The 24,576-nt window shown below is 45.6% G+C and overlaps 2 protein-coding genes across 3 annotated transcripts in view; one reads left to right on the top strand and one right to left on the bottom strand.

Annotated features, from left to right (window-relative positions):
- Positions 1-24,576, top strand: part of SYP81 (syntaxin of plants 81) — a 41,214-nt gene that overhangs the window by 4,001 nt on the left and 12,637 nt on the right. For both annotated transcript variants that reach the window (XM_087378119.1, XM_087378118.1), the window contains exons 3-4: positions 16,042-16,146; positions 17,543-17,692. In XM_087378119.1, coding sequence (XP_087234245.1) covers positions 16,042-16,146; positions 17,543-17,692 — 255 coding nt within the window. The remainder of the gene's footprint in view (positions 1-16,041; positions 16,147-17,542; positions 17,693-24,576) is intronic.
- LOC147899569 (uncharacterized) lies at positions 2,121-3,618 on the bottom strand. The gene is made up of 5 exons (XM_087378701.1): positions 3,460-3,618; positions 3,082-3,363; positions 2,866-2,989; positions 2,449-2,546; positions 2,121-2,322 (listed from the first exon to the last, which is right to left on the bottom strand). The coding sequence occupies exons 2-5, from the start codon at positions 3,216-3,218 to the stop codon at positions 2,121-2,123; spliced, it is 561 nt and encodes a 186-aa protein (XP_087234827.1). The 5' UTR covers positions 3,219-3,363; positions 3,460-3,618.

The following is a 24,576-nucleotide window of genomic DNA, read 5'->3' as shown; positions in this document are numbered from 1 at the left end:
CAAATGTGTGCAATGCATGCAGAATTTGAATGCCAATTGGCCCTCTAATGGGGAAGAGCGTCCTCGTGAGAGTACTTGTTTCTATTTTGACCTACATGTAAGGTGGGAAAGAGATGGCGGATGAATGCAAGGTGAATAGAGATTGCTATCTGAGAGTCACAATGAAAGGGTGATACCCTTTCATTAATGTCCCTTGAGATCACTCAAGCTCCATCTTCCCATTTACACCTACCCTTATCCTATGACCCATGCATCTACCATTCAATGCGCCTTAATGCAACCTTCCCTTCCTATTGCCCCTAGGACCTAAACACGTGCGTGCATATCTTTATTAATAAAATAAGTATCACATGTCCAAATTTGATGCCGTTTGAAGCAGCGGCTCTAGCTCGACTAGTCCTATCTACTCAGATGATCCACCGCCATAGCAAATCGGTCGGTGTCCATCATAAATACAAATACATGTTACACCATTGGCATATAATATATAATAATGTTTTAATGTCTACTAATCATGGATTAGTGATTTCTCGTCATGACAGGCTACCTAAGATCTTAGTAAATGCAGGCTCTCGCCAAGCAACTCGACCTAAGATAGAAAAAATAAATTGCATCCATGTGTCCTCTACGGTTGTAGGCATGGCTGAGAAGGAAGCTCTTCCTAGCTTGTCCTCCTCCAACTCCATATTTTTAAAGTCCCTCCCATGAGTCTGCATCTGATAGAAAATCGTCCAAGAGGAGTACCTCTACTGCATAAACATTGAGGATCCCAAGCTAGATACCCCCAAGCCGCGTGCCTATCTGCACTGTGTGGCCACCAATCAACTCTCCTTGATAAAAGACCGTTGAGGCTAAGGCCTAACGGATAGAAATGTAAACCCTCTTACTCCAGGCCTGATATCTGTAGCTAAGAACATATGCTCCTGAAGCATCAAAACACCAATTGAATATCTAGCAAGGGCTCGTTGTAGCTTTGTCTCAAAATCAAGCATTGTGACTGTTGTCACAATGGTCGTTGAAGCCGTGCACATTCCAACTCACTATTGTCTTGTCTATTGTATATGTTGTGTTCTTTTGTCTTGTCTATCTAAAATTCTCTTTGGTCCATGTGGTAAAGACGCCGGTTCAATGAGTTTACCTAGGACCAATGTCACAAGAAACGTTTCTAGATTTTTACAGGCGTTTCGTCTAGAAACGCCTAAAAATACTTATTTTATAGAAGTTATATATATAATATACTTCATAAATAATTGTCTTTAGATTCTCTCTCTCTCTCTCTCTCTCAAAAGAGCTCTCAGACTCTCTCTCAAAAGAGCTCCGAGATATCCATATTGTGCACACAATGCACACATATATTACACAGTTGAAAGAGTAAAAAGATGCGTCACGCAGCCTATAGATTGAGGTTTACAAAGACACAGATCTTCCAGTTTACAAATTACTATTAACTAATTAGTTGCAAGTGCATAGGCTGCTACCATATGCCATGGCCCATAGTTCAAACAATAAACTTTTAACTTTATAATTCAAATTTCAGAATCAAGATTCAAGATTCAAAATATAACAAAATGTATTATGTATTACTGTTTACATCATACATGTAACATGCCATAATGATATACTGGTAACTGTATGGTGTAAACTGTATACATAATCAAAGCCCGTCGCCTGCAAGCCAGCTGCCAACAACTGCAGTGTACACAGTACACTCTAGAGTCTAGTCTCGACTCTCTAGAGCTAGGGACCGCTGCCCTCTCCAAGATCTGCTGCCTCATCACTGTCATCATCAGCACTGGAATCAGCAGATGGATCTACATCCTCTGTGGAGGAAGAGGAAGTGCCACCCTCGAACCAAGTAGGGGCTCGCAACTGATCTGAGTCCTCTGAGTCCGCACTGTCTACCAATGCCTCCTCCTTCTCTGGCTCATCTCTGCCTGGACGTCCTCGGGGTGACGATGCAAGAATAGATACCTGTGATCCCCTTGTGAGGCTCGTGCTGGACGTTGATAACCACGAATCTGGGGTGTCCCTGTATCCTTTGCAACAGTAGCAGCACGTACTCGTGGTGCACGAGCTCGAGCCATCGAACGTGTCTGACGTTGGAATCGAAGCATATCCTGTCAAAGGAACTCGTAAGCATCGTCATTCTCTCGACTGTGCTGGATGATGGACATGTCGACAGGTTCTAGCTTGATCTTGTCAGGATTGACTTGCTTGGGTTTCCACTCGATGCTACCGGTACCATCTGCAGACCTGTACTTCTCAAGTAGACGTAGGTTGGCATTGACATATACCAACCTATTGAGCTGCTCCACGCTCAACCTGACATAGTTTACAAAGCATAAAGAAGGCAATTCTCACGACTTAAGAATTGTTTTTCAAAATGTTACAAGCTTGACGCTATACTATATAGCCTATAAATAAGAACTATAAGAAGTTAGAACTTACTTGTTTCTCTTCCTGGTGTGTATGTCTGCACATATGCTCCATATCCTCTCAGCTGGAGCTGATGTGCAATCTTGCGAAAGGATGCGGAGAGCTAAGTTCTGCAATGAGGGATTCAAAATCCCAAATTTCTCCCACCAAGTAAGAGCCAACAGCCTATTGTCTCTTTCCTTGGCAATTGCACGGGAGAAATGACCCATGTCATTGCGGAACTCCACTATGTCCTCTTCAATGCTATTGCAATTTGCAATACAGAAGAAGACAATATAAATAATTAGATAAATCATAAATGATAATACAAAGTTGAAAGCACTTAGAAGTTAGTAGTGAGCAGGCTGCAAACTTGTACGCCATGCTACCTCACCTATTCTGGACCGATGAGTCGCATACTTTCTCCAAGAATTGGGTCCATCCGTTCACAAGCACCCGATCATTCCATTTAGGAGGCTCCTTCCACAAGGGATGGAGCATATGTGCAACAGTGTGGATTGGCCTATGAAACCAATCCCATCTCTTCCTCCAAATTCCTAATATGTCATCCTTTCTGAAAATTTACCAAAAGGAATCAAGTTAGAGGCTAGACTCTAGAGCTAGGAGAACTGAGTATTAAACTTACAAGTTTCAACTTATATGTACCTGCTCTGGTTGAGGATCTCAATAGGACAATCCTCCGTTGCTTTTCGAAGCTTCAGCATGAACTCGTATAGCAAGTCCATAGTACAACCCTCATGGTCAAAGAGTCGAAGCACGAAGTACAAGGGCTCTATGGACATCTGAATGCAAAGGGCTTCCTGCCAAAACTGATTGTCAAAGACAATCCCCTCGACATTCTATCCAGCAGGCAATCTCGAGTCACTCCAATCCAGCCAATCTGAACTGGTCATCATGCGACGAAGGCTCTCTTTGGTCTTAAGCAGTCTACAAATGATAAAGTTTAAACAAATTTAAACAATGAATAATTTGAGGAATTGATCTTTGAATAATGAAAATTGAATCATGATTCATGAATCATACCTGCTAAGAACCAGGAAGATGTAGCCAAAGCGTGTCTTTGAGGGTCTCAATAGCTCCCACTTACACTCCCTTCTGAATAGGGCCAGTGCATGTGGCTTACGAGTGATATAAGTCACTAGCTGCATTGCTTTTTCGACCACACTAGACACCCAAGGCAGCTTTCCAATATCCTCCATCATCAAATCAAGAGAGTGTGAGGCACAAGGTGTCCATACTTTCTTGGGATACTTCTCCTTAAGAAGACTTCCCATTCTCTTGCAGTTGGAGCCATTATCGGTGATGACTTGCACCACGTTGTCCTCACCAACCTCCTTGATGGCTGCCTCAATATGACCCCATATCCACTCTCCGGTGATGTGAAGGCCGGCATGTGAGGCATCAACCACCCTCAAGAATATGCTTTCCACACAACTAGTGACCAAGATATTGATCATGTGTCTCCTCTTCGTGTCACTCCATCCATCGGAGACTATGGTGCATCCATACCGACTCCAAGCTTCCTTGAGTCCCTCCATGTCTTTCTTGATTAATCCCACCTGCTTCTTCAAACGTGTGGTGCGGAGAGTCTCAAAACTAGCAGGTGTAAGGGATGATGCTCCTGCTCTACCAGCAGCTACAAGTGCATGATAAAACTTCTTGTAGGCAGGAGTCCTTGCAACATTGAAGGGAATATTGCAAGCGTAGAAAAATTGCTCCTCTGCAATTGCAGCCTCTTGCTTCAGGCATGGTGCCCAAGCACCTGCAGCAGCGCCGTACCAGCTTACCTGCGCTGCCCGTACCAGCATCCGTACATCGTTGAGTGTCTGTACATCACCTGGCCGTACAGGTTGTACCTGCGCACAAGTTCTTTCTTGCAGGAGAAATTTGCAGGTGATCTTTGGCAGGCACATATAAAGAAAATACTTGGAGACAAATAAAACAATACTGAAGACAATCAATGGCTGAAGAAGATATATATATCACAAACAGAACTTAGTACAAGTGAAGAGAAGCTCTGAAACAAACTTCAGTCCTGACAACTGTAGTGGACTTCTGCACTAGCTCCACAAGTTGGAACTGAACCAAATCTGAGACAACAAACTGATGAAGGGGTTGCTGCAGATTTGGAGTAGAAAGAACGGAATCTGGAGCGGAAGTTGGAGGTAATCTGATGCAGAAAGATGAGCAGAACTGAAGCAGAAAGGAAGGCTGTTCTGGAGCAGAAAAGAGGGCAGATCTGGAGCTGAAAAGGGGACAGATCTGGAGCAGAAAAGAGGACAGATCTGAGCAGAAAGGAGGGGCAGATCTGGGGTAGAAAAGAGGGCAGATCTGGAGCTGTAAAAGGAGACAGATCTGCAGCAGAAAGGAGGACAGATCTGAGCAGAAAGGAGGACAGATCTGAGCAGAAAGAAGGGGCAGATCTGGGGCAGAAAAGAGGGCAGCAGAGGAGGCAGCCAGGAGGCAGAAGTTGAGGCAGCAGAGGAGGCAGCCAGGAGGCAGAAGTGGCTCAGGGTGTGCAGGAACCTCTGGAGCTGGAGAAGAGATAATGTGTCAATACCTAGCCCCCCCCCCCTTTAAATAGGAAGGGGCAGAAAAAGTCGGTCAACCTGTAGGTTGACCGACCTGGTCAGAGTTGACCGACCAGGTCAATCTGGTCGGCCAGATCTGGTCAGACCAGTGTTAAGCCAGGCAATCTCCAATTCTCCAAGATCAGATAAACAGGTACAAACACCACTGGTGCCTCTCCAAATCCTGTCAAAGAAACCTCGCATCGGAGGCAAAAACCACAACCAAAGAAATGTCAAAAGCCCCGGTGCAGAGGAGAAACAAAAATAAAAAATTATTTAAAAAAAATGTTTTTCTGGTCTGACCAGATCTGGCCGACCAGATTGACCTGGTCGGTCAACTCTGACCAGGTCGGTCAACCTACAGGTTGACCGACTTTTTCTGCCCCTTCCTATTTAAAGGGGGGGGGGCTAGGTATTGACACATCTTCTCTTCTCCAGCTCCAGAGGTTCCTGCACACCCTGAGCCACTTCTGCCTCCTGGCTGCCTCCTCTGCTGCCCTCTTTTCTGCCCCAGATCTGCCCCTTCTTTCTGCTCAGATCTGTCCTCCTTTCTGCTCAGATCTGTCCTCCTTTCTGCTGCAGATCTGTCTCCTTTTACAGCTCCAGATCTGCCCTCTTTTCTACCCCAGATCTGCCCCTCCTTTCTGCTCAGATCTGTCCTCTTTTCTGCTCCAGATCTGTCCCCTTTTCAGCTCCAGATCTGCCCTCTTTTCTGCTCCAGAACAGCCTTCCTTTCTGCTTCAGTTCTGCTCATCTTTCTGCATCAGATTACCTCCAACTTCCGCTCCAGATTCCGTTCTTTCTACTCCAAATCTGCAGCAACCCCTTCATCAGTTTGTTGTCTCAGATTTGGTTCAGTTCCAACTTGTGGAGCTAGTGCAGAAGTCCACTACAGTTGTCAGGACTGAAGTTTGTTTCAGAGCTTCTCTTCACTTGTACTAAGTTCCGTTTGTGATATATATATCTTCTTCAGCCATTGATTGTCTTCAGTATTGTTTTATTTGTCTCCAAGTATTTTCTTTATATGGTATCAGAGCCAGGTGTGCCAATCGACACCTGAGCCTTGATCTGGAAAGCTTGGAAGATAAATCATCACCTGAAGATGTCTTCTCCCTCTTCTCCGAAGCGATCTCAGCCTGAATCAACCTCTATTCAACCATCACCTTGCGAGGGCACTCCTTCAAGTCTTTCTTTTTTGTACCATCATCTGGGCATTTAGTGAAGATGAAAACCTACTCTGTAGGCATCTCCATCTAAATGAAAACCCCACCAAAAAAAAAAAAAAAAAAAAAGCAAACTCATTGTCAGACGCATTTCTTCCTTCTCGTCTGCGAGTGTTCACATGCATGTATGGATCTGTGTCCTCGTGATTACTTGTTCCTATGCCTTGCATAATAGAAGGAGTTGCACTAAGGGAATAGGGCATCATACCTTGCACTGATTCTTGTGGAATAGGCACTGTCGAATAATCCAATGTTCTCATGCCGGCCTGTCCTCTTTCGTCAGGGGATACTTGTTCTTCGTTGGCACCGAACTTGAGGTGTTGCTCAGCTTCTTCTGAGTTGAATAGAGGTCCTTGTTGACGTATTGGAGAGAACCGTGGAGAGGTAGAGGCACGAGGTGTGCGGGTACCTGCTTCAAGTTCCTTCCATTTCTGGAATTCAGCAAATTCTTTAAAGAGTTTGGAGAGGTATTCATCACCTTCAATCCTAGCAGACTCTCTCTCGACATATGTCGAAGGTGATGGTTGAATAGAGGTTGATTCAGGCTGAGATCGCTTCGGAGAAGAGGGAGAAGACATCTTCAGGCGATGATTTATCTTCCAAGCTTTCCAGATCAAGGCTCAGGTGTCGATCGGCACACCTGGCTCTGATACCATATAAAGAAAATACTTGGAGACAAATAAAACAATACTGAAGACAATCAATGGCTGAAGAAGATATATATATCACAAACGGAACTTAGTACAAGTGAAGAGAAGCTCTGAAACAAACTTCAGTCCTGACAACTGTAGTGGACTTCTGCACTAGCTCCACAAGTTGGAACTGAACCAAATCTGAGACAACAAACTGATGAAGGGGTTGCTGCAGATTTGGAGTAGAAAGAATGGAATCTGGAGCGGAAGTTGGAGGTAATCTGATGCAGAAAGATGAGCAGAACTGAAGCAAAAAGGAAGGCTGTTCTGGAGCAGAAAAGAGGGCAGATCTGGAGCTGAAAAGGGGACAGATCTGGAGCAGAAAAGAGGACAGATCTGAGCAGAAAGGAGGGGCAGATCTGGGGTAGAAAAGAGGGCAGATCTGGAGCTGTAAAAGGAGACAGATCTGCAGCAGAAAGGAGGACAGATCTGAGCAGAAAGGAGGACAGATCTGAGCAGAAAGAAGGGGCAGATCTGGGGCAGAAAAGAGGGCAGCAGAGGAGGCAGCCAGGAGGCAGAAGTTGAGGCAGCAGAGGAGGCAGCCAGGAGGCAGAAGTGGCTCAGGGTGTGCAGGAACCTCTGGAGCTGGAGAAGAGATAATGTGTCAACACCTAGCCCCCCCCCCCTTTAAATAGGAAGGGGCAGAAAAAGTCGGTCAACCTGTAGGTTGACCGACCTGGTCAGAGTTGACCGACCAGGTCAATCTGGTCGGCCAGATCTGGTCAGACCAGAAAAACATTTTTTTTAAATAATTTTTTATTTTTGTTTCTCCTCTGCACTGGGGCTTTTGACATTTCTTTGGTTGTGGTTTTTGCCTCCGATGCGAGGTTTCTTTGACAGGATTTGGAGAGGCACCAGTGGTGTTTGTACCTGTTTATCTGATCCTGGAGAATTGGAGATTGCCTGGCTTAACAGCACATTTTGGAGACAGCCATTGTTTGGCTTAGTTTTTGGGAGCACATTTGGGGCATTTTGTTTGTTGCAGACATTGCAATCAAATTGCAGAATCTACTTCAGAAATTTGGGGTTTTTTGGTTCTGCTTGCAATCTTGCAGACAGATCTGCAGATTTAGTCCAAACATTTGGGGCTTTTTGTTGAAATTGCAAATTTTGGGGCTTTCTGTGCTATTGCCCCTTTTTGGTTGCAATTTCAAGGTCGAAATTTGGGGCTTTCAGTTTTGCAGTACAATTTCTTGAAGAAATTTGGGAAAATTCTGTGCAATTGCAATGGTAGAAAGGGATGTTTTTGGATTGCTCTCTGCAGAAGATAAATTGGATGGGACCAACTATCCTCTCTGGTCGTACATGATGCGACATGTGCTTGTGGCCAAAGGTTTTTGGGGCATTGTGGATGGCACTCAGTTGCGTCCACATGCACCAACAAATGCTCCTTCACCTAGTTCAGAGGGTGAGTCATCTCGGATTACAGAGATATCACAATCACCTACTTCAGAGCAGAGTCGATGGGATGGCCGAGATGCCAATGCACATGCCTTGATTGCATTATCTGTTAAAAGAAGCATTATTCCTCACATCCGGTCATGCAAAACAGCAAGGGCAGCTTGGGAAAATTTGGCAAAGTTGTACCAAGTTAGGAATGAAGCCCTTGTGGCATACTTGAAGAGGAAATTGGAGACTCTTCCTATGCTTGATGGTGATTCCATGGATGATTATCTCACGAAGGTAAAGGATTTACGGGAGCAATTAGCATCTGTGGATGAGATTATTCCGGATGCCTCGTTGGTTTCTACAGTGTTGCAGGCCATCCCCGACACGTATCAGAATGTGTCCACTACTATGCGGCTTAGATGAAGGGTAATCCCCTGTACTCTTGCAAGAGGAGCAGTCCAGATATAATAGGACCGTGATGCGTGTGGCTGATCAGGCTTTTATTGCCAGCCAGGAAGGCAAAGGTAAGGCTGCGTTCTAGGGGGGCAGCAAGCCCAAGAAAGATGCAGGCCAGCCATCTGGCAAGTATGAAAAAGAGGGTGAAAAACCCAAGAAAAAGGGGAAGTGCAACTATTGCAGGAAGCCAGGACACTAATGAATGTCGCAAAAGGCTTGAGAAGGAAAAGAGGAAAGGGGCCAGCATGGCAGTGACGGATAATGTCCCCAAGTCGGATAACAAAGAGGCTGCAAATTACACTTATACATCCTCCCATGATGAGGAATGGGCTTTTGCAGTGTTATGCAGTTACAATCCGTCTATTCATGATGCATGCCTATCTGTGAGTGATGCCAATGTATGGTATTTTGACAGTGGTGCTAGCAAGCACATTACCTCACAGAAGGATTTGTTTACATCTTGTGCAGCTGGTTCTCATGGAGGCACGGTGACATGTGCCAACAACTCCTCCCATCCTGTGCAAGGAGTGGGAAAAATTGTACTTACCGCAGCAAATGGTGGTGCATTTACACTCTCTGATGTGCTATGGGTGCCTGGCATAAAAAAGAATTTGCTTTCAGTTTCAGCCATTGCCCGTGGTGGCTTAATGGTGAAGTTTTTGGATGACAGATGCACCGTACATGACATTAGTGATGGTGATACAATTGTGGCTTCTGGAACTTTATGCCATGGTCTTTACAGACTTGATCACTATGAGAGTGCTTTGCATGATGCTTTATTCACCACCACCCCATCACAGTTGGCAAATGCTGAATTATGGCATGCTCGATTTGGCCATCTCAATTTCAGAAGTTTGCTGCGTTTACATAGCCATGAAATGGTGTCCGAGATGCTACACATACATACTCCGACTCGCCATGTATGCGAGGGATGTATCTTGGGGAAAATGCATCGCACACCGATTCCCATAGATGGGACTGTTAGAGCTGTCCGTAGATTACAGCTTATACACAGTGATGTTTGTGGTCCTATGAGGACTCCATCTATTGGGGGATATCTGTATTTTGTCACTTTCATTGATGATTTCTCTCGTTTCACATGGCTCTACCCATTGAAGGAGAAGTCAGAGGTGTTTACAAAATTCAGACATTTTATTACTCAGGTTGAGAATTATGCCTCAGAAAAAGTGGGGACACTCCGCACTGATAGAGGGGGAGAATACATGTCCAAGGAATTTCATGCATATCTTGCAGAGAGAGGCATCATCCATCAGTGTACCACTCCATACACCCTAGAGCAAAATGGGCTCGCTGGAAGGAAAAACAGGTCGGAAATGGAGATGGGTAGATGTATGCTCAAAGGCAAAGGTTTGCCCAACAGGTTCTGGATGGAAGCTCTCATGTGTGCAAATTATGTACTTAACAGATGTCTCACAAAGGCCTTGCATAATCTCACCCCGTATGAGGCATGGCATGGTAAGAAGCCTTCTGTTGCTCATCTCAGAGTATTTGGTTGCTTGGCCTATGCACATGTGCCACAGCAACATCGTACTAAACTTGATGATAAGGCTCTCAAATGCATTTTTGTGGGGTACAGTGTTGAAAGCAAAGGGTATCGGCTGTATCATCCATCCAGCAGGAGGATTATTACAAGCAGGGATGTCATTTTTGCTGAGGATTCCACTCAGCCATTGCTGTCCTGTCAAAAACAGCCTGATGTCTACTCCAGGGATGTGTTTGAACAAATGCTGCCCATGACAACTGAAGGTCCCTCATTTTCAGAACATTCCAGTTTGATTCCCCATGCTGTTACGCAGGCCGGTACAGCAACTAATCAGCCTATTGTGGCTGAACCACATATGCCTATAGATGAGGCAAATATTGACCAGGCAGTTGATGAGGAAAGGACAGCCATTCAGTCATCCAAACGGGTGCCCAGGTGGCTGATTGAAACATTACGGGACAGCAGGTTACATACTCCTTTATCTGCGAGGACTCGTGCAAAATCTCATCATGCATCTGGGTTGTTTACTGATTATGCCTTTCAGAGCACATGCAGTGATGAAGAACCTCTGACATTTGAGGATGCTGCAGAGGACAGTAATTGGATGACAGCCATGCATTCAGAATATGATTCCATCATGCAAAATGAAACATGGCACTTAACTGAATTGCCTCCAGGCAAAAAGGCCATTGGTACTAAGTGGGTCTACAAGATTAAGTGGAAGGCTGATGGTTCAGTAGACCGCTTCAAAGCAAGACTCGTTGCGAAAGGGTATTGATTTTGATGAAACCTTTGCCCCTACCTCTCGCATGACCACTATCAGATGCATGATCGCCATGGCAGCCCATCATGGATGGCAAGTACATCAGTTGGACATCAAAACATATGTTACACAGCCTCGTGGATTTGTGTAGGATGGACAGGAACACTTGGTGTGCAGGCTTCGCAAAGCTCTGTATGGCCTTAAGCAGGCACCTAGAGCTTGGTATGAAAAGATACACACATATTTGGTTGCCCAGGGATTCAGCAACAGTCCAACTGAGAGTACCCTCTATGTTAAAAGGACTCGGGATGTTTTTTTGGTCATTGTTTTATATGTTGATGACATGCTGCTCACAGGCCCCAATGAGCAAAATATTGCAGCCTTCAAGGCTGAATTACATTCCTCATTTGAGATGAGTGATCTGGGCCCTTTGCATTTTTATTTGGGCATTCAGTTTATACAGCGGGATGATGGTATTGTTCTGATACAAACTAAGTACATCCAGAAGTTGCTTCAGCGGTTCTCTTTCCAAGATTGCAAGCCAGTTGCAACTCCTGTGGAGACTGGGATGAAATTCAGCATTGAAGATTCTGGGGATGTTTTTGATCAGACATTGTACCAGTAGGCTGTGGGCTGTTTGATTTATTTATGCAATACACGGCCAGATATTCAGTTTGGGGTCTCCTTATTGAGTAGATTCATGCATTGCCCAGGAACCAAGCATTGGCAGGCTGTTAAGCGGGTGTTCCGCTATTTGCACGGTACTATGCACCTTGGTTTATTCTTTCCCAAGGGAGCTGATCCACAGCTGCATGCTTTCTGTGACTCCGATTGGGCAGGATTCTTTGACACAAGAGTGTCCACTTCAGGTTTTTGCTTCTACTTTGGGTAGTCATGCATCTCTTGGTTGAGTAAGAAGCAACCCTCCGTGGCCACTTCCAGTTGTGAAGCTGAGTACAGGGCAGCTTTCACAACCACCCTTGAGTGTGTTTGGCTCAGGCGATTATTTGCTGATTTGGGTATGAGACAGGAGTCTGCTACCTCTATTTTTACAGACAGTGGCATTTGCGAAGAATCCCGTCTTCCATGCTCGCACAAAGCATATTGAGGTTCATTATCATTATGTCAGAGAGAGATTGTCTGCCTCAGAAATCAGCATGATCTATGTGCCTACACATGACAATGTGGTAGATATATTCACCAAAGCATTGTCTCGTGAGAAGTTCGAAGGTGTTCGCAAGCTTCTGAAGTTACTTCCTTTTGGTGATTGATATCACATTTGCCTTGTACACTGTCACCACTTCACTCCAGGGGGGTTTGTTAGCACCTATGTGTTGGGAGTGTAGGGTGACACCTTAGGTGTAGGCCCGGGGTACCTTTTACTCCAACTAGTGGTGGTTTTTTCCCCCGAGCTTGGCAGGCACACTTCCATGTGACCTGCAGGGTGTGCTTAGCAAGCACAATCTTATCCATGTATATGATGTGACTTTAGTCACATCTTCTGAATCATTCATTCGAGCTTTTTGTGCTTGCTCTCTCCTCGTGTGTCTCATCTCTGCACCAACAGAGTGTCCATAGATCCTAGAGTTACGGGCATAATATAAGGACCACAATGCCCAATAATGACACCAACTGAAAAACTGGACATAGTTCGGTGTAGTGGCATATCTCCCAAATAAACAAAACTGCTTGCCAAAAGCAATGCTTGAAAATCGGAAGCGCGTGCACACACTTTTTTTTATGAAAGAAATTTTGCATTAAGAAAACATTTACGTTCATAGCTGTCCCAGAGTGGGACAGCTACTACTCATAACTAAAAACAGTAATAAAAGACTTCCAATTGGGCTTGAGGAAGGTCTCCAAGGGAATGAGCATCCTGTACACACCAAAGCAAAGAAGCTCGAAAGTATGGGAAGACGTTCACTGAAAAGTGCTCATATTGTCAAACACACACACACACACACACACACACACACGTGTGTGTGCGTGTGTGCGCACGCTCGTGCGCATTTTTCAAAGTAACGTAGGACCAAGCTTGAAGTGAAAACTCAAAGATGTATATTTATTAGATACAATGTAGAAAGAAAGGGTGTTGGCTCTACAACCAAATGTTATGCAGTGGAGGAGTCCCTAGATCCCAGAGGGAAAGGGTTATGTAGCCCGGGAACTCACATGATGGTATATATTGGAATCCAAAACTTCTTTCCTTAATGTGTACTAAGCATGTGTGTGCAGCAAGTAAATGGACAATGCACAGGAGACATGTAGAGCCAACAAACTTATATTTTCATCTCAGATGGACACAATACAAAAGCAATGTCCAATGTATCACCTTCTAGTAGTAGAGTACTAGCTAGATGTTGTCATGACAAGAGAAATTACTAATTTGTGATTAGCAGACATTAAAACATTATTATATATCATATGCCAATGTAATTGTGTAACATGTATCTTTATTTATGATTGGACACTGACCGAATTGTTATGGCGGTGGATCATTTGAGTAGATAGAAATAGTCGAGCTAGAGCCACTGCTTTAGACGGCATTAAATTTGGACATGTAACACTTATTTTATTAATAAAGATGTGCACCCACGTGTCTAGATCCTAGGGGCAATAGGAAGGGAAGGGTGCATTAAAGTGCATCGAACGGTAAATGAATTGGTCATAGGCTAAGGGTAGGTCTAAATGGGAAGATGGAGCTTGAGTGATCTCAAGGGACATTAATGAAGGGGTATCACCCTTCATTGTGAATCTCACGGAGCCTTCTCTAATCACCTTGTATTCATCCACCATCTTGCTCCCACCTTGCATGTAGGTCGAAAAGAGAAACAAGTACTCTCACGAGGGTGCTCTCTCCCCATTGGAGTGTTAGAAAAGACCCAACAGAGGGTACACACAGCGGAAGACTTATAGTAATGCCCAGGAGCTCACACAGTGTGGTGTGGGGTGTGGAATCACAAACTTCTTTACTTAATGTGCATCACATAGATGTGCAGACTCATCAATAGACAATGAACCAGCCAGATAGAGAAACCACCAAAATATATTTTCGTCCAAAACTATGGACACAATACAAAAGATATAGATCGAGAGTCCCACCAATGGTGTGGTCCTCTGATCTTACCACAAGGTCCTGCTCCTATCAGCCAGTTATCTCTAGACTCGAGCCCGCGTGCTCCACCTTGAGCATCTGTAGACTTTTCATCCAGATCCCTTCCACCTTGCTGTCTTTGCACCAGCCTAGGTGGGCAGCACTCTTAGCTAAGTCTGCAGCTCCTGTGTGCTCCCTTTACCTCCAGTGATGAGGCCTAAGGCAAGCTCCCTGCTGCTCCTTTCTGCTGGTACTTGTGCTGCTCCAAGTGATGATGATCTCAGCAACCTTGCTGCCCTAGAAGACAGCCAAGGTCCAGCCCTTCCTGGCTAAGTCTGCAGCCCTTGTTGCACTCTCTCACCTCCTGTAGATAGGCCCAGAGAGTAGGCTTCCTGCTGCTTCTTTCTGCCTTGGAACTGCTGGATGCTGGATAATGAAATGAGGCAAGTGCCTCTCCTTTTATAGGCCCTAATGGGCTGGCAAAAGCCCGACCAGTCAGGCTGCCTATGGCCGACCCAAACAGGCCGACCAGGCCCTGACCTGGTCTGCCTATAAATGCCCCTTTGGGGCCCTCTTTTCTAGGGCCTGCTGGCCCACAATTCCATGCAAGGGCTGAGCCCTTGGCCAGCCCTAGATAGGGCCTGGTTGGCTGGCTTTGCCCAGCCCAACCAGCCCTCCATATGGGCTGCCATGTGCTGCTCCATCCCCCGCCATGTCAGCGCCTGTTCACCCTGCTTCTGCTGCGCCAACCTATGTACCATCATCAGGGTCTGTTGCAGGCCCTGCGCCTGCCCACTACCCTCGCCATATGGCTCGCCATGCTGACGCCATCTGCTGGTGTCTGTTGCAGGTCGCAATCCTGCCCACAGTCCAGCCATGACTCCACGCCTTGTGTCATCCTGAAGCTGTCCTTTGAATGCCTCATGCCAGGCCTGATCCAAGACAATGTGTCCCCGCCATCTTCCTGCACATGAGCTGCTCCTGATGCAGCCTTTCATCCTTGGGATACCCCACCAACCATGAATGCTCCAGATCTGTCCCAGATCCACACATCTAGGTAATCTCTCTTTGGGCACATCCTGCCCTAGGTCTCCCTCCCCCATGCTCTCCTCATTTGGGGGCTTACAGATGGGGAGGTGACCTTTCCAACAGGCCAATTGGCATTCAAATTTTGCATACATTGCACACATTTGCATTCTTGAGAAATCTGGTCCTTCACATTTGGTATCAGAGCAGTGAGCATCCACCGCAGGGATGCGAGGAGCGAGAGAAGCGAAGGAGACCCCCTCCCCCCCCGGGTGTGAATGTACTCTTAAAACCGTGAGGAAAAGAGACCCCTCCTTTCTCCCGAACGGGAAGTCGGATTGGAACAAGATCTTAAGGGGGCAATCCACCCACCAAGTACTCCAATCCACTCAAAATAAGTAGCCCAAACTGAGTGTTCCAGTTTACAGCAGAAAAACAAGAAGAAGAGCCCAAAAGAGAAGGAAGAAGTGCTCATTTGAGGCTGTTTTTAGACACAAACAAAGCGAGAGTAGGATAAGTACCACCAACTCTAACACTTTACTTTTTCTGTAAAATAAACCTCGATTCTCAAATTACAGCTTTTGTTCTTATCTCCTAATCTATCTTACCTCACGTTACAATCCTATAAGAAAATTGGGGATGATTTCTCACTGCACAATTGGTGACATTGTCTAGTGGAACCTTTGCAGGTCCTTTCTTTTTGTATGCGTGGGGGGTGGTTACAACTCGATATTTGATGGTGGAAAGATTATTTTACTTTGGTGGATTATGGAAAAACTTGGACGTATTACCAATTCCTTTGCTAAGACACATTTAGTTTAGCAACTCTTTACATTCGGTCTAAAGTGATGTCCATTATTAAGTGGAAACCTTTCATTCTTCTTGCAGATGCGAAGCATTGGAACTTTACAAACCTTTGTGCTAACTCGTAAAAAAGACTATACGGATCGACATCGGAGCACAGAACAAGATCGAGATAACATTGAGCATGAGGTGTGTCTATCTTGTCTGATCTGGTAGGGTTTATTCGTAACTTTCAAAACTTGAAACTTGAACTTGCTAATAAAATTTCCTACACATTATGTTTTGAAACTATGAAAAATTCTAGGGCCATGTATGGTTCAGCTAGGGGCATTTTTCCATACTTATTCCATACTTCCATACCTGTATGCATATGCCGTATGGAAATGTATGGTTAAAACTATATGGAAAAAACTATGATTCACAAAATAGAGAGAGACTGGCTATTTGCAGTCTGCTTCTCAGGGCATAGCTCACTGCTTAAGGTAAGCCTAGGCTGCATATATCATCAGTCAAAAGAAGAGACCTTCTGTGACGGATGGCTCTACCAAAGCCATGATCAAAATAGAACATTCCAAAAATGGGGGCAAACCTATCCTATACAACACCTTGGTACTCCCTATTTTGTGTTTTACAGGTGGGCAAATAGACTGATCTGAACCCAACCCAAAGATAGTGGCATGGCATTGCATTGTGGCGAAGTTAACCGTAAGTGAGCTCAAACCTCGTCAAATATTCACTCATCAATGTTGGTCTCAACAAAATAAATCAGTTTGTGGCGAGGAGGAAACTGAGATAATACGTAAAGTCGGGTAACTCGATCTCCACTCAATCAAGTGGGTACGTACACACGGTTGGCTTGTTATGATTGCACTGGAAAGGGCCCTCCCCCCAGTGTGTGTTTTTAGTGGCTGTCACACAAGGAAAGGTGCCAGCCACAATCTCTCACACTGTGCATGGTTACATAAGATAGCAGTAGCATGGTTACATAAGATGGCAGTAGCATGTGCTGTGTGCACTTGTGTGCATTTCTCTGTACACAAAGTGTAAGATTTCTATATACGTATGTATCCGTCTGTGCACTGCACATTTGTTTGTGTGGATCAATTTTTCTTCACCCACAAAGGAAGCAAATACCCATTTTCTGCGTAAAGAGAAATAGACACGCATGCATGAATGTGCCTGTGCACACACATGATAGGAAGAAATCCTGTTGAATCACGTAAGGCCTTACACAGGTGGTATCAATGGCCATAACACTCTGCTTATCACGGAAAATAAAGTGCTGAGGTGTGAAAAGGCTTTGTAAGAGCTAAACAGAGAAGATAAGATGTCTACTGTCTTGTAGCAGGTTAATTTCATATTTCTGGAAGATAGAAACCTGATCTGTGCTTGAGTCTTCAGAAATTTTTGTTAATTGGAATCTTGCAAACTGCAACAGCAACTAAGTTACTCTTGAATAGTTAAGTGAGAGGGATAATGGAGGCAATTTATGTCTCTTTTGCTAGATTACAGATTCACAGACAGTGAAGCTCAGGTCATCATAATGAAAATGTAAAGCTGTGAGGACGTTTTTTTTTGTTGTCAGGTGGGATTGTTTGTAAAGACATGCAGAGAACGGATAGAGTTTTTGAAAAACACTATTGCAACAGATGAAATGGCAGGTCAGCCTCGATGGCTTGGTGGGCTAGTTGGTAATTCTAGGAATGCTGATCTGGTTGCACACCAGCATGGCGTGGTGAGTTTTTCTGGTCCTCCTTGCAGTTATTGCAATCTGGGTTCTTTTTTTTTATAAAAGCTATCTTTAAATTTTTGACATGGTTTAAAGTTTTGTCTTCACTTGTAGTGTTTGATGTTCTCTGGCTATGCCTTGTAATCAATGTTATTTTTTGATAGTCATATTTCCTTTTCATGTGCTGATTGCTATAATGCGGGTGTTTTTATTACGTGGCAATAAATTACAATGCTGGTGGAATAATCCCAATCAAGCTGGCAACCTTGACAAATCAGCACATACTTTGTACACAATGGAATGATCCTCCAGCTGTTCACAAAATAACCTAGATAGAAAGCCAAGCTTTATGTTAGTGATGCCAAATTATGCTGCTTCTGATTCTCTAATCCCCACCTCCATTTGCTTCAGGCTGAAAAGGGTCAGCTGTCCATGTTCTGTTGTAGTAAGAAGACAGCACAAAAGTGCACATCCTCCAAAAGCTATCACTCATGTGCAACCTAAAGTGCATGTGCTGACCCATAGTCTTGAGTATGCATGCCCTTTTGACTGCAGCTGCGTACCATTGAGCAAGTCATCTCTGCCATACATATGTTGATATTCAAGTTAAGCTGCAACCAAACCTGTATCAAAATTGCCATTCACTGGCTGCATGCTTCAGGCCCTTTTCCCCCACAACACCAGCAGGTTGCATGTAACATGAACATTAAATATTGGAATGACAAGGCCTAGTCATACATTCTCTTGCAATCATTCCTTTCCACGAGGCTCCTTCAAGATCAGTTAGTTCTTTTGCAGAGCTGCCTCTACTTAAGGTCTCCATCTATAGCACAATTCCCAAGATTGATATCATTGCAGGATTTTCAGTCAGCTGATAAATAAGTTTCTATAAATCCTCATTGTGGATGCACTGAAATATGGCATGCACATAAGGCTGTGTAATGCATTACCCCAGTGCCACGTCAGCAGCTGACTGTACTGGCCTTTTTCCCTCCACCTAGTCATTGAGGCCACCCAACAAAGGTCTAAGCCCCTATCAGCTCCAAACCTGCAAGAACAACAAGAACAAGAAAGTCAGCATCACTAATAAGAAAATGCTGAGAGGGAAGCTTCACCGTCAGTAGAAGGACAGAGAAGAGTTATCAGCATACTTGAAGGTGGCCAGCCCCACTCGCGTTAGGCTCTGAGAGAGCTGCCAAATATTTCAAATTTTCAGAGAAGGGGGCCATGGAAAGCTTACCCGATCAGAAAACCAGAGGGGAAAAAGACAAGAAATACAGCATAATTTGGATTTCAAACCTACGTGCTCAAATGAATGACAACATGAAGGGATGGCAAGAAGAAATGCATGCAAAATCGGCAAAACAAATTGGTAAAATGCCGATGGAGATGATGCGAGATATGGACGAGGAAAAACAGTCTTCTTACATCCAAGATTGAGAGCTTGGAAGCTCAGGTGATTAGTCTCCAAGATGAGAATGTACAACTGAAGGCAAGTACACATGGAAATGAAGGTTTCAGCCATCCGTACATGAGGAGCTGAATATCATTAGGGAACAAATGAAGCAGCTCAAGGGGGTAAAGGGAACTTCAGAAGAAGGACGCAAGATCATAGATGAACTGAAATCTGAGAATGAAAAACTCAGAAAAGACTTGGCATTTATGCAGGGTAAACATGCTGAATTCACACAGAAGATCAATAAAGGAGAGGCTGCAATCTTGGAATGGAGAGATGTGGTCAAGAAAGGCACGGCTGCCCCCAAGAAAGAGTTTGATCTGGGTGGTTTCTCGGAGACATACATTGACAGAGACATGGTCTTCTATATTGAGACACATGAGAGCCTCGAGAGAGGACTGCCCATTGTGACAGGATATACATGGGAGTCATCTCATAGGAAGGAGACGAGGAGAGACACTGGTGTGCGGGGCTCGGATATACATGGGAGTCATCTCATAGGAAGGAGACGAGGAGAGACACTGGTGTGCGGGGCTCGGGGGTAGTGGCTATCCTCTTTAGATCACACATGAGACCTCTCGTATTAGTGGTACAGACAGAGGAGCATGTGGATATGAGTCCAGCTACTAGACGCACGACCGATACTCATAGCGGTGTGCTATTTCTTCCCATATACTTCATCCTATGCACATGAGGTCACCACAGAGGGGCACAGCCCGTATGAGTCGATTCAGGATGATATCATTGAGTTCTCCAGGCAGGGGGACATCCTCCTTGGTGACTTCAATGCATGCACATGGAACAAGCAGGTGGGCCTATTGGACTCTGCATCGGATTCCCTCATAGTACCAGAGCTAGATGCAGCTGAGCTCGGGATAGTGAGACACTCCGCGGATGTACCAGAGGTGAAAGGGTATGGACGACATCTACTTGAGCTAGGGGCGGTCCACGATCTGATGATTTACAATGGTCTACATAGATGTCCATCATCTGGTGGGCTCACTTGTTTCTCGCATGGCGGAGGGACAACCACAGTGGACTACCTATTGGGTCCCTTGGCCTTTACCTCACGGATATACGACTTCATTGTGCCCCCTCCCCCACTTGGTGCTGATCACTCGTACTTAGCCTTCTGTATCTCTGCCACTATGCCAGTCAGAGGGAGGGTCCCCTCCATGTCCACTTGAGTACAGGTTCACTTTGATCGTGCCGTGGACCCCATCTATGTGAGCCACTTGGCGTAGGGCTTCCAGTCCTACTACTTGGGGATGATGTAGATCTCGCCCACGCCTCAAACATCCTTGTCACAGTGGTCATGGACGCAGCCATCAGGTCTTTCCCCACGACTCGATCTATACGTGCCTCACTAGGGAAGATGCCATAGAACCCTTGGTATGATGATGAGTGCAGAGAGATGAGAGCTCACGTCACACGTGAGCGAGCCCTTGGTCACTTGACATCACCCGAGGCACAGCGGATCTCACGGCGATTGACACGCTGTAAGCGGCGGGCCTTCCTTACCCACAGAATGGATGAGGTGATCAGTTCATTTGAGGGGGGGATCCCACCACTGGCTGGGGGCTTCTATCAGAGGGAAAGCCGCCTATCCCCATCACAGACCCAAGTGTTTGGCACACTTATGCATGCTCTCTTTATGATGTTCCGATGCAGGCACCACCTGATATGTCCACTATGCCTAGGCCCACCACTTGCCACTTGTTCACTGCATAGAATGTGCGGGCTGCACTCCGCCGGCTTCTTAACCGGAGATCATAGGACCATGAGGGGCTACGAATTGAGCATTTCGATCATGGATAGGAGGTTTTGGCTCCGGTCCTAACGCAGATGTTCAACCACGCTATATGTCACGGCTTTCCATCCTCCTGGAGTACCACCACCATTGTACCAATACACAAGGAAGGTGGAATTTCCCATGGATACTGGGAATTATCGCACTCTCATGATTGGCCATATGCCGGCCAAGATCTATGGATCGGTACTGGAGAGGGTGATCAGCAACAATCCAGGGCACATGGGTGGCGCGCTATAGGGCAGGCGGGTTTCCAAAGACAATACTCCACACTAGACGACATCTTCATGCTGAGGACTATCATTGAGGAGGTGAGGTCGAGACGCCAGAAAGTCTATGCTTGTTTTGTAGACTTTCGGAAGGCCTTCGACACTGTCTCTCAATCCCGCATGATCAGGAGACTACAGGATATGCAGATTCCAAAGGTTCTGATCTGGGTAGTAGTGAGCCTATATGAGTCCGTCAGAGGGAGAGTTTGGGTCCGAGGAGGCCTATCAGACTGGGTTGAGAGCACGATCGGGGTAAAGCAGGGATGCCCTCTCTCACCGACTCTCTTCGGGCTCTACATTGATGAGATCACATCTTTCATAGACCGCTTGGGAGGCGAGGGAGCACCACAAGCTAACTTGATGATACAGATTCTACTATACACGGATGACATAGTCCTCCTGTCATCTTCGGCTCACGACTGATCCACTTCCAAGACCAGGTTTGTATTGGGCTCTACCTAATGGAGATGCAACAACACAGAGAGACGTTACTACGACATATCAGAGAGCAGCAGGATGGGACCACCGCACCACAGAGCACTGAGGTAGACCGAGCACAGAGACAGGTCACAGATTTCTATGCCTTTGACTCAACTCCAGGGCACTCTGGGGTAGAGGAGGACGAGCTGGCTGACATGAGAGATGTATGGATTGGTGGAGAGAGCCGACACATCACTGTTGGGACGAGGGACACAGACGACACGACAGACGACCAGAGCACACACGATTGAGGTTTGACCTATTTTAGGTCTCCTCAGGGGAGATCGACCGAGGCGAGGCGTCACCCTTGACGTAGCGCATCGGGTCCAGAGATCGAGGAGACCATGCCCTCCACTACCACGGGAGATAGCCCGACAGATGCAGATACGTGAGCTCTCTGCATCTCATCAGAGAGCCACCATGGAGCTTGGATATGTGGAGCCGGTTCATGCACTTGGGACTCTAGCTCTGAGCACTTGATATTTTCATGCCACTCTTATGCTATTTTGCTACTTTTTTGCTATTTTGTACTAGTATAGCATTTTAGTACTCAGCAAGGGCCTTAGCGAGTCCTTCGTCCTGGCCCATAGTGGTTTGTATGAGTTACCTGATTCCGTACTTTGTCCCATAGGCGTGCGAGGTCTTGCGGACATTAATATATCTTTCTTTCTTTCTTCTACAAGAATTGGCAGAAAACAAGGTGAAGATTCCATTTTACCTACGTTCCCTGTCGACCACGACAATTGGATGGGAACAATTATGGCGTGTGGCGTGTTATGATGGATTTAGTATTGCAGTCCTATGACCTGGCAGACTTCATCCTGGTAGGTGTCACAAGGCCAGATCCCCTTGATGAAAGTTTGGGCATTCTGGATCAAAGGTCGGCCGAGAATTTGGCCCAAATCTGGGACTGTGTCAATGCAAGGGCCAATCGATCATCTTCTTGAACTGTACTCCTCAGATCATTAACCATGTAAAGCATATGTCAGTGGCAAAGAGTATCTGGGAGCATTTGGCTTCCCTCTATAACAGGACCGCTCCGATGAAGAGGGTCTCTCTTGAGGTTCAGATACGGATATTAGATCTTGCTAAGTCATCTACCACGAGGGAAGATATCAATAAGCTTCAGGAATTCCAACAGGAGATACTTCAGGCAGGAAAGGAGATCTCATATGAGGATATGACCATTACTTTGTTGTCTCATCTCACTCCTCGGTACTTTGCTTTTTATTCTTCCCTGATCACTAGTGGCAAGATGAGTACTCTCACTTGGGAGGAATTGGTGCCTATGGTTCTGAATCAAGAGGACCGGTGCTCTGGGTGTCCCAAAGGCCACTCCTTTTGAAGCCTATTTCAGCAAGAAGCTTGATGTTTCCTATTTCCGCATGTTCAGATGTGATGCCTTTGTACACATTCCCAAGAAGTTGAGGGGGAAGTTAGATGTGAAGTCTACTCATACGATCTTTGTTGGTTACAATTCCCAATTAATAGTTTATCGACTGCATGACCCTTCCAGGAAGGAGATTATCCTCATCAAGGATGTTATCTTTGATGAGCAGCTTCCGTCTTCCATCGTTGACGTTACCCCACCCCTTCTTCCAGAGGCCGTGAATGATGACAGTAGTGATAAAACTGTGCCCTCAGTACCCCCCGTTCCGGCAGTTCTTGAGCCTTCTCCAGACAGTGACCCTGACAGTGATCCAGATGATCCCCCACCTCTCTAGGCTGTTGGGGACAATTTAGGGTCACGTTCTCAAAAGGTACCTCGTTGGTTGTTTGAGACTCTTCGTGACTCATGTGTCATTGATATTCCCTCCTCATGGCTTCGGGAGGAGGATGGACCACGGCGATCCCATCGCAATAAAGAAAAGGTTATGGAGGTAGTTCCACTCAGGTCAACTATTCCTTGATGGCCCACATCCTCCAAAGACAAAGAGCCTTTTAATGTCCGGGAAGCCCTCTCTCAGACCCACTGGAAGCAGGCCATAGAGCTGGAGTGAGAGGGGGGGAGTAGTGAAAGAGAGCAAGAGAGTGAGAGTGAGAGAGAGTGACACTCTAGTGCGGGTGTGAAGTGAGAGTGAGCCACACCATAAACTCACTTATGTTTTATTAGGATTAGGTTTACCCTATGACTGTCTTAGGACAGTCATAGGTGTCCTATCTTTTAAAGAAGGGTTGGCAATGTGCCTTTACCCCAACAACCTCCCACCTAAAGGCCAATGTGCCTAAAGGGGAGAAAAGAATAAAAATTACAGCAATATACAGTTACTGTATACAAGACCATAAAATAAGAATGGTCTCATCCTAATCCCATGATGTGGCGGCAATGTGTAAACCGCTCTGTAGGCAAGCTCTTAGTGAGCAAATCTGCAGGATTATCATCAGTATGCACTTTCACAAGCTCAAGTCGCTTGTCTTCCAGTACCTCCCTGATGAAATGATATTTCACTTCTATGTGCTTGGTCTTCTGATGAAAGACCGGATTCTTTGCCAACATGATAGCACTCTGACTATCACAATGCAAAACTGGCATATCTCCTGTAATGCCCAAATCTCCCACCAGCCGAGTAAGCCATATTGCTTCCTTGCAAGCCTCAGTGGCTGCAACATATTCAGCTTTTGTGGTTGACAGTGCAACGCATTTCTGCAACCGAGACACCCATGATATAGCACCTCCTGCAAATGTGAAAATATAACCGGTAGTAGACTTCCGGTTATCCGCATTCCCTGCATAGTCTGAATCTGTAAAGCCATGCACCAATGCATCCTGCCTACCATAGCCTATGCACAAGTCTTTGGTACCCTTGAGATACCTCAAGACACCTTTCACTGCTTCCCAATGCCGCTTGCCTGGATTTGCCATATACCTGCTGAT

This window comes from Dipteris shenzhenensis, chromosome 8 (genome assembly GCF_047967505.1).
Source record: "Dipteris shenzhenensis isolate YYH24624 ecotype China chromosome 8, Dip_SZ_1.0, whole genome shotgun sequence".
Lineage (NCBI taxonomy): Eukaryota > Viridiplantae > Streptophyta > Polypodiopsida > Gleicheniales > Dipteridaceae > Dipteris > Dipteris shenzhenensis.
The sequence above is the reverse complement of the archived record's forward strand: the minus strand, read 5'-3'. Positions and strand labels throughout refer to the sequence as shown.

Bases quoted from the DNA above. Each gene is read 5' to 3' on its own strand.
- LOC147899569 (XM_087378701.1), bottom strand. From the start codon at position 3,218: ATGTCCATAGAGCCCTTGTACTTCGTGCTTCGACTCTTTGACCATGAG. The intron at 2,990-3,081 runs GTACATATAAGT...GTAAATTTTCAG, and splicing joins GAGATCCTCAACCAGAGCAG to AAAGGATGACATATTAGGAA. The intron at 2,547-2,865 runs GTGAACGGATGG...CCCTCATTGCAG, and splicing joins AATGGAATGATCGGGTGCTT to AACTTAGCTCTCCGCATCCT.